The sequence below is a fragment of the Phalacrocorax aristotelis genome, chromosome 2 (assembly GCF_949628215.1).
Source record: "Phalacrocorax aristotelis chromosome 2, bGulAri2.1, whole genome shotgun sequence".
NCBI classification, from domain to species: Eukaryota; Metazoa; Chordata; class Aves; order Suliformes; family Phalacrocoracidae; genus Phalacrocorax; species Phalacrocorax aristotelis.
In genome coordinates, this window is record NC_134277.1 from 133,350,770 (window position 1) to 133,366,325 (window position 15,556).

General features: G+C 40.8%; 1 protein-coding gene across 1 annotated transcript; it reads left to right on the forward strand.

Annotated features, from left to right (window-relative positions):
* The first annotated feature begins 1,700 nt into the window (after positions 1 to 1,700).
* GDAP1 (ganglioside induced differentiation associated protein 1) lies at positions 1,701 to 10,790 on the forward strand. The gene is made up of 6 exons (XM_075085269.1): positions 1,701 to 1,818; positions 2,012 to 2,204; positions 3,421 to 3,594; positions 7,247 to 7,341; positions 7,810 to 7,924; positions 10,218 to 10,790. The coding sequence occupies exons 1-6, from the start codon at positions 1,768 to 1,770 to the stop codon at positions 10,598 to 10,600; spliced, it is 1,011 nt and encodes a 336-aa protein (XP_074941370.1). The 5' UTR covers positions 1,701 to 1,767; the 3' UTR covers positions 10,601 to 10,790.
* The last annotated feature ends 4,766 nt before the right edge of the window (positions 10,791 to 15,556 follow it).

Genomic DNA, 15,556 nt, shown 5'->3' on the forward strand with positions numbered 1-15,556 from the left:
TTGCCTTTCTAGGCATCTAGAACAGGTAACAAAACATAAGTCAAACTCAGAAGTCCTTGTTTGAGCTTAAATTAATTAGTAGAACGAGAGAATTGAAAATGGAGCAGTGTGGTCTGGCTAGTACCTGACAAAATGACAGCATTTTGATTTAAAGGCAAAATCCAGAAAATAACCCTGCAAAACCTGAAAGAGTGCCCAGTGGATGTAAATTTCTTAAAAATTATGTCTGAGGTATACAATGCTCATTTCTTTGCCTTGAGATATTGTAAGATCTAGCTGTGAGGAACCGTACAGCAACCCAGGTAGAGACCTGTGAGAAAACCTGTGTGTCAGCTAATCATGGCTTTAAAGCCCTAGTGCACGAGAGGGTATTCCAGCACTCTTACCTTAGACATATATCTTGGAGAGAAATATGTCCAATTGTAAAATATTTATCTCATTCCAGTGACTGCATTCTTATTACCAATTCTAAGCACTTTCTCCAACTTGTGAAGAATTACAATTCTCCAAAATGTGGGATTTGCCATCAGTAATGCACTGACTACTGTCAGCTGGGATTTGTGAGAAGCCTCTCATGGTGCCTGCCCTTCTGAAGAGATTATTTCTGTTTGTGGCTCTAGCTGGGAGTAGTCTCTGGGGAAGGCACGGGGCTGCCCTCGTGCCCCCCCGTGTGAACAGAGCGGGGCTGGAAGCTGGCTCTTTGTTTCTTCCCTTTTGATTTATAAGATTCGTCCATTACCTTGTCTCTTCCAGTGACTTAAATCTGTTCCCTTCCTTAATATGAGTCAAAATTTCCCTTAAAATCAAATGCAATTGTTGGGATATAGCTCTCAACATACCAGCTTCAGATCTTCAGGATACTAATGGTGGGATTCATCTGGTATATGGAAACTGCATGTGGGAGCAGGTTATCAGGCTCACCTGAAGTAGCCGCCTCTATTGCGGATCAAGCAGTCAGGACAAAGAGAACAATGTTCTGGACTCTCTCATCTCACCGTGATTTTTAGTTTATTCATCTCCCTGATGCAGCAGACAGTGTCTAATGAATCAGGCGTGCACTATCAGCAACTGCATCTCCTAAGCTATCTCCACTGTGAGATACAAAGGAAGCATTTTCTGATGATGGAGGCTAGTGTTTGTTATCAGATGCTTTTCAGTACCCTACTTCACATAGGAAAAAAGCCCTGCAAAATTTTTTTTTTCTCATTTTGTCTGGAAAAAATAATTGAGAAGCCTTGTCTCTTGAGATTAAAAGAGCACATCTGGAGGGAAAAGAAGCATATATTATTCTGAGGCTTTATTTCTTCTTGCTGTAACTTCAGTGCATTGTGCAATACAGTGTTTATACCCATAGGGTCCAATTCAGGGTGTCTTCTGGTAATATTTATCGGGGTTTTTTTCCAAAAGCGTGATGCCAACGTCCATGAAATTCACAGTGGTAGTACTTGTTCTAGAAAAAAAGACAAGGTAAAAAAACAGGCGGGGGGGGGGGAAATCCTGCCCTGTGACCTCTTTACCTGCGCATCCATCTTCTCGCGCTTCCCGCGGGGATGCGGTGGGCGGTGTCCCCTTGGCAAGGGCCGCCCTCGGAGCAGCGCGGGGGCAGGCTGGGGGGGAAATCGGGGTGTCCCGTCGTCGTCGTCCCCCCAATTCCCAAGCGCAGGCTGACGCGGGGCGGGCCCGCCCGCCGCTCCGCGCCCGCGCAGGCCGCCTGCCCCGCCCGGCGCAGCGCGGCGCAGCGCGGCGCAGCACGGCCCGCCGGCGGGCATGGCGCCGCTGGTGCTGTACCACTGGACGCAGTCCTTCTCCTCGCAGAAGGTGAGGCGGGCGGCGGCCTGCAGGCCCGGGTTGCCGCCTCCCGCCGGGGTAGCGGCGGGCGCGGCGCGGTTCGGTGGCGGCAGCGGCAGCCCCTTCCCGCCGCGGCGGCTGGTGGGCCGGAGGAGGGCAGGGCGGGCTCGGCAGGCCGAGGGGGAGAGCTTCTCCCGGGGTAACGCCGGTGATGCCGTTGCAGGTGCGGTTGGCGATAGCCGAAAAAGCCCTGAAGTGCGAAGAGCACGACGTAAACCTGCCGCTGAGCGAGCACAACGAGCCATGGTTCATGCGCTTAAACTCCGCTGGAGAAGTGCCTGTGCTGATCCATGGGGAAAACATCATTTGTGAGGCAACGCAGATCATTGATTACCTTGAAGCGACATTTGTAGATGGTAATCCCACAGGCGTTTCGGTGTGAAATCCTTCCCCGCGTACGCGTAGCATGCAGCAGCGTTGGGGTCAGCTCCGCATCGCTACGTGTTGGGTCGTGCAGGACCAGAAAACCTTTATATTCTCACAAGTAAATGGGCTCTCCTAATAGTTGGTGGTGTGGGGTAAAACCACATTCTTTTAAAATGAACTGAAGGCCTTCCAGCACCTTTATAAACAGCTGTAAGTAAAAACCTACCACGGTCATCCTTCAGGAAGGATGGAGAAGTCAGTAATGGCAGCACTGGGCTGTGCTAAGCCTGTGGTGAGACTGCCGCCAAAATCCACGTGTTGGGCAGCGCTGCTGTTGGTGGGCAGGTCGTGCTTCCCTGTGAGGAGAAAAAAAAAGAAAGATACTTAATTCTAGAATAACCTTGGGCAGAAAAAGGAAGTCGAATGGCTCCAAAAATAATTTACTGAAAGTGGAGAGGTAAAAAAAAGTAGGGAGAAAAAACTCAGAAGTGCCCACGTGCAGGCTTGTGAAATTCTTTGTGTCTGTATTGCAGCAAAACAGACTGCCTCAATTTCTGAGGAAAATGCAGAGTTGTATTTTTTTGGGTGTGAAGAGGCAACATTTTGTGCTTCAGGGGTTTAGCGCTGCGATTTCTAAGGCACAAAGAAAACTTCATTGTTTGGTGAACGTAATCCATATTTAATGGTGGTTTTTTCATCACATGAGGAGTCAGGGCCATGGTGGATCAAGGGCAGGGTAAAACTCGGTGTGCAGGAATACTTGTAGTCATGCTTTGAGCAGGATTCCTGGGCTGGAATTTTTACAGCACTGCAGCTGTAGTAATGTTTCAGCTGTAACAGCTCACTAGAACCTCAGTTGTGCCCTCCTGTAAGAGGGCTAAAGAGTTGTGTGCCATGGTCACCCATTTCTAGAAGTAGATGCTGAATCTGTTTTTCTCATTTGAAGGCCTCTTAAATACGTGTTCGTGTGGGTTGCTGCATAGGAATTGAAAATATTAGAATGTTTTTAAATGAAGTACATGTGTATACATTTCTCTGAGCTGTGATAACCCTGGTGAGTTATGGTGGGGAACAAGCAAAGCTTTCTTAACTGTGGCTGTGTCATCCGTGCTGGTTGAACGTAACTGAAGTAACTTTGGAAATACTGCTTTTGGTCAATTACATGGTGGTTCTTTTCTTAACTTTGTTTTTAACTTTGTATGGCAGAGGAAGTACCAAGATTAATGCCAGAAGAAGGGAGCATGTATTATCCAAGGGTGCAACACTACAGAGAGCTTTTAGACTCCTTGCCTATGGATGCCTACACACACGGCTGCATCCTGCACCCTGAGTTAACAGTGGACTCCATGATTCCAGCCTATGCTACCAGCAGAATTCGTAGTATGTACTGGTATAGCTCTGAATGCCTATCAGTTAATAGGATGTTGCATTACATTCATCTTGTGTCTTCACTGCACCTTAAGCAGTACATATCGAACACAGATTTCCAATTTTACTTGCAGTCCTTGATAATTTGTGCATGTACTTCTTATTGATTTTGTAGCCAGTTGTGATTTGAAAACAGGAAAGAGGTGTCATTTTTGAGGTGTCTGTGGATTTAATTTTCCTGCTGATTAAAAATATCCTTCCTATGCATAACAGAAAATGGCAGCTGTGACAGCTGTGAGTATTTTATTTTCTGACCTCACTGTTTATGCTTATAAAACAATTTCTAGGGAACAGCTCTATTACTGCTCACATCAAACCACTACACTGAAGGAAAGCCATTCTTTCGTGGTGGTAAACCTGTAATAAGTTTACCTGTTAAATTAAAGCAATTGCTTTCCTCTCAAAGTGGTGCAAATGCAGATTAGCCTCAATGAAACAGAGTCTGTTTATCTAATATAAGAGAATCATCAGGCCTTTCTGTCCGAGGAAGGTACTAGTGTCAACTTGGTGCCAGGGATAGGAAAAAAAAAAGGTGTGAAGAAGTAAGTAGCTTGGGTTCATCGGACCAATGGAAATTGTTAAAGCACAATTCAAACCAAAACGATGGGTGCAAATAATGCAGCAGTATAGAATCAGGATAAAGGATGGAACTGGTGGTCTGGTAGAATCAATGGTAAAATGTCCTTAGACTTCCTTGGGATTGGTATTCCACCTGATGAACTTATATATACATAGCAGTTTCCCATGAAAAAACACATTAAGGGCAGAGGAAATAACTGCAGGTTATGTTGCCCAGTCCCCTTTGTAACAGAGAACCTCCTGAAATGAACTTCTGTTTCAAATCCAGTAGTTTACAGAAATACTTAGTTTAAACAACGTTCAGTGATATTCAGGAAAATCCTTGGCAAATATTCTTGCAGTTCTTATAGCTTTTTTTTTTCCTTTTTTTTTAACCTTTTTTACTTTTTTTTACCTTTTTTCCCTTGCTTTTTTTCTTTTTTTTCCTTTTTTTTTTCCTTCCTTTTTTTCCCTGGATTTGGACACCACAACTGGACAGTGGAAGTCTGTTTACTTTGGTATTGGATAGGGAGATAAATATTTTAATTCTTGTTTTTTTTTTCCACTGTATGTATGTTCAAGGACTCCAGCATTACTTTCAGCCACAGAACAGCGCTGGGAATCCTTATTCAGCTGGTTGTGGATCATGACCTCAGTCTAACTTCAGAACTGCTCTTAAACTTACAGCCCTATTGCCAAGAAACATGGCCTGTATCTTTTGCTTCAATTTATATTTTACACAGGACTGTGTTGAAACATTGATTGGTTGCTTAGGCCCAGTTTATCAAGCAGTCCAGACCACCGGGTATCAGTGCCATGCTTTTTCTTGATTTATGTCCCTTCTAGTCTTTGTACCATGGCAAACTATAATTAATGCTTTTATGTTTCCTTCTAAGTATTGTGAAAGAACTAACTATTTCTAGGGCAGGGATGAAATCCCGAGAACATGGCTGGATGAGGATTCCCTGTTTACACTTACGTTCTGAGATCTCTGATTTTTTTTGTCAGTGTCGGTGCTTTATGTCATGTTGATTTTTTTTTTTTTTTTTGTATGGTATTTTAGAACTCCATAGAACAAAGTCAAATACTGCAGACTTTGAAATGTAATACAGCTATACTATTACCAAATTCATAATACCATAAAAGATGATACTGTGTTAGTTTTTATTTCCAACAAACTGTGTTGTCATCCTCCTAAAATTTTTGGCAACTCAGTTCTCTTATTAGCCATGCTGTTATGTTGTCGGAAGTGAAGTCAGGCTGTTTTCCTTATAGTTGAGTGAGTTATCCTTTATAAAACACCAGCGCAGAATTGGTTTTCTTTCCATCTGCTGGCAACTTCTTAAGCATTGCAAACTATTTAGAAGTCAGTGTTGCCAGTCCATTGATCAATGTTTATTTAAAAATAAATTCTTTATAAAAAGTATCTGGAGAGATTTAGAATGGGTAATGTCAGCAAGAGTACTTAGCATTCGTTTTTTGACTGAAGTAACACAAACTATTCTCCTATATCGGTGTACTGTCTTTTATTCATTCCCCCCCTCCCCCCCCCAATGCGGATGCTAACTGTTTATTGAACACTTGTACTTTACTGTAGGCATTATTGATAGTTCTTCTGTTTTCACATGGTAATAGTTATGGTTCACTTTACAACATTGTCTTGTGTTCTGCTGACCATATGTATTCTTCCCCTCTAGCTTCTAGTTAGTATAAATTGTTGTCCATTTACACACACATCTTCACATTGTAGAGCTACAATTCTAGAGCTATAATTATTACTTGTCTAAATTGGGATATTTTCTTATCTTTTTACACTTAAAGCATAGCCTACATTCTTGATTTGAGGCAATTTTTTTGAATAGCTTATGAGTGTTCCTAAACAATTCCTTTGCTTGTTCAAACTTCTCCCGGATAGTTTAGTTTTCAGCTTTGAAAAGCTGATCTTTTTCAGAATGCTAGATATAATAAGCCACCAGCCAGTGAGTTATTATGTTTATGCATGCAAAATCCAATGAAATAATTAGTTGCATATATAAGATTCTAGTTGTGTGATTACATCCTTCAATTTCTTCATACACTATGTTGAAAGATGGCTTTCACAGTCATGTCAGGTTGAAACAAAGAACATATAAAACGATGAGTTCATTATTCTCTATCAAGAATTTTTTATCAGTTTAATTTATAAGACTTAATTGGAACTAATCTTAATTATCAAATACAAGTAAGAGGTGATTCATGCCCTGTAATTATTCTTTTGTTCCCAGTTTATTACTAGAATTATTTATTTTTAGAAGATAACTGATTACTCACTATCTTTTGGTATTCTAGGTCTGTAAGTATGGCATTTTCAAGCAAAATCCCCTTAAAAAGGAGAGAAAAGGCTATACCCATGTAGTAGAAATCAGTAAAATGTTCTTAATTTTTTCACATTGTTTCTTCTCTAAGTCATGTAATGAATGTTTTTCTAGAACATCCTTATACTCTGTAGTGAACGTTTCCAAAAGGGATCACAGATTTTGGTGTCGTGTTTTGGCTAACTGAAAACACCCTGGTTCCATATTCAGTGGTATTTTGGCTTTTGCTGTAGAATTACACATGTGATGTACAGTGACCTACAGAAAATCTCAGTATGGGCCTATCTGGACTTTAACAACATGAAAAATGCGTAAGGAACCCAGGAACTGAGGTACAAAAACGTCAGAGACCTAAGGTATTTGTAGTAGAGTTTCATGGATTTAGTGCAGTTTTGGGGAGCAAAGATAAGAAAAAAATCTTAACAAGAACTCCTCATTCTTCCCTGGCAGATCACCCCTTTATAGAGTTCATTGCAAACTGAGAGGCAGAAGGTGTGGTGGGTTTGATTTATGCAGCAGTTAAGTTTTCCAAAACATGGTATTTTTGAATCCCAACTTGGTGGTGATGCTTCACTGAAGTACCACTTCCCTTTGGTGTGATATTTGTACACAAGCTATTCCTTAGTTCCTGTGGGTTGCATTATGGGTACATTTGGGTATCTAATGTCATTCCTTTGTTTTTTTTGTATCAGGCCAAATAAGTAACACGGAATCGGAGTTGAAGAAACTTGCGGAAGAAAATCCAGACCTTCAAGATGCCTATATAGCAAAACAGAAGCGCCTTAAAGTAAGACAACTCTTTGTATCCCCCCCTTCATTGTGAGCTTCTTAGTGTCAGATTTTTTCTGTCACGATGTAAACGTTTGTTTCACCTGTCATTGCCAGTAGTGTCAGGCAATGGTTTAACCCTACAAGACGTAAAGCATTCTGTCCCCCAGATCAGCTACACACTTCAAGTGTGTGCTGAAGTATTGGACTGGCCCCGCGGACTTCAGAGGTAAGTGCACATGAGTGCTGGTGTTGGGCTGTTGAGCAACCTGCAGGGCAAGGCAAACCTTGATATCTAGCATCTTTACCTTTCTCTTCTGTTATCTGAATTTTCACCAGTATCCAAATGGCATCCAGCTGACTATGTGGAGAAAATAATTACATTTTATGAATAAGCACTATCTAAGTAATATCTAAGTAAAAGTTTCTCTGATAAAAGTGTCAGTTCTGTACAATGACTAAAACACTAACCTCTATGTATATTTAGTCTAAACTGCTGGATCATGATAATATAAAATACCTAAAGAAAATACTGGATGAACTGGAAAAAGTTTTGGATCAGGTTGAGACTGAATTGCAGCGGCGAAATGAGGAAACACCAGGTAAGGAATTATTCTTGCTGATTCCTATTGATGCTTATGTTTGGGGAGACTGAGTAAACTTGACAGCACCATTATAGAACTGGTTTGATGTATCCGATTTGGTACTTTTAGAATATATTGATCAATCATCGCAGAAGGGATCAATACTGTTTTAAATACTAGTTTAGTTTACTGCTGCTGTCAGTGAGTTCTTACTGTCTTATCAGAGTACTTGATCATATTTTCAGCATAGTGAATGTAATTAGCTGCACAATTTTGCAGTATTTTGTCAATAAAACAAGAAATCCTTAACTAAAGAATGTTATTCTTAATGTTGTAGTTGTAGACCTCAGTTCACTGTAGTGATCATGTCCTTAATGTTTAACACAGGTTTATTACAATCTTTTGTAAATACTGTGCTGATATTCGTGGGATATGCAGAATTAGTGATCTGGATAATCATTAAGCAACCCACCACTCCCACCCTCTTGGAGAGCAGTGGTGTTTACCTGCTGTCCATCCAAATAAAGTCAAATTTTGTTTGAATGGGATTAGTCTTCTGCATATTCAAAGTCTGGTCCAACTCCCAGTGCTGCTGATAGGAATCCTTCCTCTGACTTCACTGGGAGCTGCATGAAGTGTCAGTCAATATCAACTGCATCTGCTCAAATCAATAACTCTTTGCGTTTGGCTCTATAAATAGCCGTTGTAATAATTATCAGTTACTATCAAGACAGTAGATTTGAACCAGCAATTGAAAAACTAGGTTAAATTTTCTACTGACTCAACAGTGAAAGTCACAGAAAATGTTTTAACTCACAAAGGGTGGTAGGATTTTGTTCAGCAAACTAGGTGTGTCACTGTTTCCGGCAGATCCTTTGCTTTCTCTGCTAAATAGCCTTCCCAAGGAGTCAACTCATACAATATTGATGAGCTTATGAAAACCACCAGGATCACAGGATTTAATAAAACATATGGCTACTGCCTGCCTCTTGGAATTTTGTCCGAGTTGTTCACATTTTTGAGGTTTGGGAACAATGCTTCTCCAGCTCCTGGGCAAGCTCTGAGCTTCTGCTTCTCTTGCTACTGTGCAAATCCCTCATTCAGTTACTGCTGCTGCCACTGCAGGCGTCTTTCTTTCACACAGGTTAGCTTCTTTGGTCTTCCTTTACACCATCTTACTTACTTAATGCACTGGATGAATCCCCAGGTGTCCCTTCAGCAACATAGGATACACTCGTTCTCTGCAGAGGCCTTTCTTCCAGACCTGCATAATGGGTTGAAATTGGACAGAGCAGTGCACCAAATGTTGCTTTCCTCTGGTGGCAAATGAGTTGAAAGGGACATTGCAAAATTTCTGTGTTTCCACAGAGGTGCTGCTGGATATTCACACCCGTGGTTTTGCATGCCTTTTGTGTGGGAAGAACTGCAGAAGGCTGCAAATGAGGAGGGAACGGCTTAGTCCTATTTGGGATCTGTGCTAGAGCAGAGTACCCATGCTGGCAGTTATGCTGACTACCAGATTGCATATCCTGGGTTTCAGAAGCTCTTGGTGTAGTCAGTACAGGTCAGCCCTTTCAGGTGGTCGTGGTTCAGATCAGTGAAGTTAGGGGTGTGATGCTGCGTGGCAGCGCCTGCTCTGAGCCATCTCAGGGAGGCTCACCTCTTCCCTTTGACTGGAGAGGGAGCCCGTGCTCCTGGCTATGGTGGGCAGTGTGAACAGCCATCACTTCTCAAACTTCTCAGTGTGAAAACCCCTTGGTTTGGGGTCGAGGAGGCACAAAGGAAGGAAGAGTAGACAAACTGTCTTCTTGCTGAGCTGGTGTGTTTGGTTCTGATCTGTTTCTTTTTCACTTGAAAATCTCCAGCAAATTAGCAGTTCTTGAGTGAATGCCATAGAGTTGAGTGACACGGGCAAGATGATAAATTCTTCAGGCAAGTGGTAGCTTTTCAGTAAAAGTTACACTGCCTTCCTCCTTTCTGCTCCTGTTTAATTTAATCCAGATTTGAGAAATGTAATTGAGGAAAATAAGTGTTTACTGTGGTTTTTAACTGATGAACCTGAAATGCAGCTCTTTTTTTCCATAGCAAATGTAGGCCAGCCTGCTGAGCCTAAGACTTTACAATATTGTATAAAGAATGGACAGGGATTAGTAAAATGTTCATTGGTTAAAGTTACATCTTAGCTGAAGCGTTGGTGGTGTTTATTAGACAGCGTTTTGAACTAGCACTGAACTAAATGTTAGCCCGGGGAGGCTTCTACGTGTGCTTGTATTCCATTAGCTCCTAATTCTTTATGTTTTATCTCTGCTAGAAGATGAAAATCAGCCTTGGCTCTGTGGTGATTTCTTCAGTCTGGCAGATGTATCACTTGCTGTCACGTTACATCGCCTGAAGTTTCTGGGCTTAGCAAGAAGAAACTGGGGAAACGGAAAGCGGCCCAACTTGGAAGCCTATTATGAGCGTGTCCTGAAGAGAAAAGCATTTTACAAAGTTTTAGGACACGTCAACAATATATTAATCTCGGCCGTTCTGCCAACGGCGTTCCGCGTGGCCAAGAAGAGGGCACCCAGGGTTCTCGGCACCACCCTGCTGGTCAGCATGCTAGCAGGAATGGGTTACCTCGCTTTCATGTGTCTTCGGAAGAGGTTTGCCAACATGATGTTATCGATTAGAACCAGGCAAAATTATTTTTAGACCCGTCTGTCCCTGGTGTTGAGTGGAGGGCAGCTCTACCCCCCAGGAAAAATATCCCCGGTAAAATATAAATGTAGAAGAAAGGTTATGTCTGTGAATTAGAACACTGTCACACAGTAATCATCTCCTGCTGTTGTATAATTGGATTGGCAATGCCAAGGTATTTGTGGAAAATAAACGCTGGGGGGACAACAAAGGAAGGGAGAGACTTTCTTTTCAGATGAAGACCAATAAGGGCTGTGACAGTGCTTTGTGAAAGTGGTTATTGTGTCCTTTACCCAGTAGCTGACCTAATTATAATGCTTTTATTTAATAGATATGCAAGAATGTGACAGCGTTTCACTGTGGGTGAAATGCATTACTGTGCAGAAGCTGGCATTGTTGAAATACTGAAAATAGCACTTAATTTAAATGCTCAGAGTAGGATTTAAGTGGAACATAGGCTCTGTGTCTGCTGTGTACGGGAGTGAGTGTCTCTGTACTGATTAATGTCTATGGATTGCAGTTGGACCTTTAGGAATGTGTTAAAAAAGTAGCTTTGTGGAGCCACTTTTGTCACTGTATGTTCATGCAGCAGTACAGGAAGAGACCTGAAACACATATGAACATCAATGACTTGTGGGCCACACAGCTGAAATTCTCCAGAGACACCAGTGGTCAACAGCTGCTAGACTTCTGCTGAAATATCAATGGGAGCGAGAAACCTAACGCTTGTCTTTTGAAAGCCGTTTGGGTAGCCTTGGCCCAGCCAGGTATCCAGCTCAGCTGCAAGCCCTGGCTGAGTCAAACTAAACTATCTCAGTGTGCATTTCCTGCTTCCATTGGGGTGGCTTGATACAGTTGTCTCCAAACTAGTGTCCCATGTACCCTTTCTTGTTTCCACTCCAAGCACTGGCTATTTTTTACGCGCTACTTGGCTATGTTAGCAATTGCACGTGCCTCTGAAATGTTTGTGCACAGTGTGCCACAGCCAACTAGAAAATGTATGCACAACAATGCATTTTGTAGAAGTAATTTAAAACAGTTCACTATCTTTCAGTCTGGTTATATAGCCTAGATTGAAGGTGAAGCTGTATTTTATCAATCTGTTTACTTCTGGAGAGGTGTCATATGAGTGGTAAGTGAAAAATATAGGTCAGTTTGGAGACAGATGATTTGTACTGCAGATTTTTTTTTTGCAAAGCTACACACTTATAGTATGTAGGAAAGGTGTAGAAAAACAGTGATTACTTGCCACTATTCAGCAGATGCTGAGAGTTTTATTAGGTTTGAACTGAGCTCCCAGTTTAATGAGAAATGCACGTTACCTGAAAGTAGACCTTGAATCCTTTTGAAGCAAGAAAGCAATTGGGATGGGCTGAAAAATCTTATGGCAGTTAAATAAGATGTTTGTATTCTCGGTGGATGTCTGAAAGTCTCAGAGTTTTGTTTACAAGTTGTAGATAACTGCAACAAGCAAAGCATAGCTTTAAATGTTTGCCGGTCAACAGCCAGCACTAACAGGCCTAAGTACATTTTCGATCCAATGCTGGTGGCATTGTGTCTCTCTACACAACTGCTTTTGAGCATCAAGAAGATCTTCTCTCAAGTTTGCTGGAGACAGCTGAGGCAGCTTCTATCTGGGCAGTCTCACCATCTAGCAGATATCAAAATGGATAAAATCATTGAATATTCCTGCTTATAATTTAATATTGTGCTAGCTGTCTAGCAAAAGAAGACCCAAATCTTGTTGCTCCTTTTCAGTAATAAGAAACATCTTACCTAGGAAACTGCTTTTTTTTTTTTTTATTTGTCAAGAAGACAGTTTTATATAATTCTATTTCATGACCCAGTCGTTCTCAAGAACTTGCTAAATTAAATGTGTTCTAAATAGAACAGCTTTATCATCTCTAGAGTAAGTTTAATCCAACAATACTATTAATGTGCTGGCAGCTTTAACTGAGTTTGTTTGTATATTGCAGTTCATCTGCATTTACTTGTAACCAACAAATTCCACTAAGTTAATAAACACAGAGTACGCCTGTAACTTAATCCTTCCCTGGAATGTAAAATATAATCTGATCAAGTCACGGTAAAAGTCAGTATATATGACTTAGCTTTCTTTAGAATTAATTTGTCTTTTACTTTTTCCTTCCTCTGTTTTTCAGTGTGTTAGTTCTAGATAAGAACACTTACATTCCCAGAGGTGTGGAGTTCAGTTCACACTAGCAGCCCTGTGGGCTAATACAGGCTAATTATTGATGAAGCAGTTTTACTACCACCACCACCACCCCCCCTCCCAAACCTCAGTAATGTCTCTGCTCCGGCTAGCACTTGTTGCCTGCCAGGAGCTGCAGGTACTGTTGGGAAGGACTGAAATGACCACCAGATGTCAGTGGTCCTCCAGGGCTATGCTTTGGCATGCCTCTGACATGTGCAGAAAAATGCTGGTTTTCACAAACTAAATGTTTGTGATCTCAGCATAAGATGGATGTGAGCATCCTCATCAGACTAGCAGTCTTGCAAGAGCTTTTGAAACAACTGCTTTGGTCTGCTACAGCCCGGTTCTCCGGTATCATTTATGCTTGTGTGTAGTTTCTACACTGGATAAATAAGAGGGCAAAGTTGAAATAATATTTCACATTAAAATGAATGTCACTGACCGGCAATTGAACTTGTCGTCTGCAGGAATGAATGTGGATAAAACTTTTACTGTGTTTGGATCCCTGGTTTAATTCATGTCTGTTAGTTCAGCTATTTGATAGTCTACTTATTTTCACTGCCCTGAAGTAGTCTGTGCAACATCCATTTCTGTACAGGTGACAGCAAAAGGCTTATCCATGATTAAATTCCTCAAAATAGGGTGAGATTTAGAAGCACATGTGGCGTATATGGCTCTTTGTGTAGGGTAGCTTTTGTGTGGTGCTTGTAAAGTTTCTTTTCATCCTGGCTTATTTTCTTTGCTGTGGTACCTCTGTGTACTGTTCAAATTGGATACACAAGCAGTCTTCTGGTTTTCATTTACTGTTTGCTCTCATATCACACATCAGATATATTTCGTATCATATACTTATATGTGGGACCTGTGCAATAAACATCGATTTTAAGATCACTTTCTAGACTGGCTTATGTCTTCTGTAGCAGTAAAACAAAGCACATTTGAGGATCACACAGCATTGCTGGAAGAAGTTTGATGCTTTTCAAGGAGATGCCTCTGATACTTCAGTTTAAAAGGTGGTCAGCAGACTGCCTTGCATGTGTCTGGAAACAACAGTTATAACGATAGTTTTCTTTGGTTGCCTGAGGTGTATACGCACAAGGCTCAATAGAAGCCATGTAATATTGTAAAAAGCCCATTTAAAGAAGGGCAAGCAGTTTTTGTGTTTTGAATTAATCCATACCAAAAAAAAACCACTTCCCTTTTGAGCATGACCCTGATTCTTGGCTTACATTGATGAGCTGCAGAAGCTGGGCCTTCCCTCTGTAAGGTGCATGATAAACATGTAAGCTGTGTCCACACTGACGTTGTCCTTAATGAGACAAGACAGCCTGCCCTGACCAGTGTAAGTCTGACAGTACGCTTTTTTAATTTTATTTTTTAAAATCTTGCATGGTAGGAGTCTGCATTGGACCTCCTTCCTTGTTAAGCAGAGGCATAGACAACAGTACTTGAGGCTTGCCTGCATTTCCTCTCAGTATTTCAAAAGTCAGCAGAGCTGCTAGGATCAGGTGACAGCTGGTAGGATTGAGTTTTAGGAGATTATGACACCTGTGATCTATGGACCAACTTTGTAGCTTTGATGTTAGCATTAATCAGAAGTATAGATGGAGCCCTTGCTGTGAATACCTTATGTCTGAACAGACAAGGGGAGTAAGAGCGAATGGGACGGTAAGTACAGCAAGTATAAATACCTTATCCAGATTCACATAGACATATGTCCACTTCTGTATATCATGGTTTTTAAAGGCTTTTTTTTTTAACCTAAGTTTTAATTTTATGAGAGCAAGGAGCTACTAAGGTTTAGAGAGCAGATTGGCATGCCCTAATTTGTGAGGATTAGAGAGAGCAGTAGACAGAAAGTAGGTGAAAAGTAGTGGATCTAGCTAACTGGAGCACATTGTGCTCCACAATAAGGCATATGACAGATTACTGAGGCCTCCTTTATTAATTTTATTTCTCTGGTTGATGTTAAACAAAGAGGTATAAGGTTATGCTTAGGCAATTTATAAGATGCGCTAAGGAAGTCAAAAGCATGTAGAAAAATCCCAAATAAAGTACGGGGTTTTTTCCTCTCCTTTCTTCAAAAAGAAATTTTTAGTTTTGGTGCATTACCAAGTCACGAAGTCAGGCACTTGAGTATCAGGAAATTCCAGAAGCCAGAGTTCTTACAACTCACTCTTGCAATACTTCAGTACCATTTTCGTTTCTGTTTTTCTTTTTAAGTTACAATCATGGTGCTTTATTTAATGTGAAGTTAAAAATGTTGCACCATAAAATAGTTAAGCTGTGGATAAGCTTGATGTTGTGGGAATAACCTGTTGGAATCTGCAGAGCTGAAGTCCTAGGTCTTTCTATCTTAGCTTTACATCAGCATTAATTTTTACTACAGTTTAAAAAACTCATAAATAATTGTATAAAATGTATTGTGTAAACTAACACATAATAGTATAAATATTATTCTACTTATATGTATTAATATATATTAATCTCCTTTTAATATACTCTATATCATATCGCTATTTATCCCTTTCCATATTTCTTCTAAAAATGGCTAATTAACAATTAAGTATATTACTATATTATTTATATTTATAAAATCCAGCTCTAAAGCTAAAATGATGAAAATTTGGTTGGTATATTTTAAATTAACACAATGAGAATCGTCCTTTATGATTCAAACTCAGTGCTTTATTAAGTGTAATTCTTGAGATCCTTTGTAGGGCTTAAGACATTGCCTAAATCCCGGTGTGAAGGCA

Coding starts and splice junctions, on each gene's coding strand:
- GDAP1 (XM_075085269.1), top strand. CDS start 1,768: ATGGCGCCGCTGGTGCTGTACCACTGGACGCAGTCCTTCTCCTCGCAG. Junction 1,819..2,011: donor AGTCCTTCTCCTCGCAGAAG/GTGAGGCGGGCG, acceptor ATGCCGTTGCAG/GTGCGGTTGGCGATAGCCGA. Junction 3,595..7,246: donor TGCTACCAGCAGAATTCGTA/GTATGTACTGGT, acceptor TTTTTGTATCAG/GCCAAATAAGTAACACGGAA.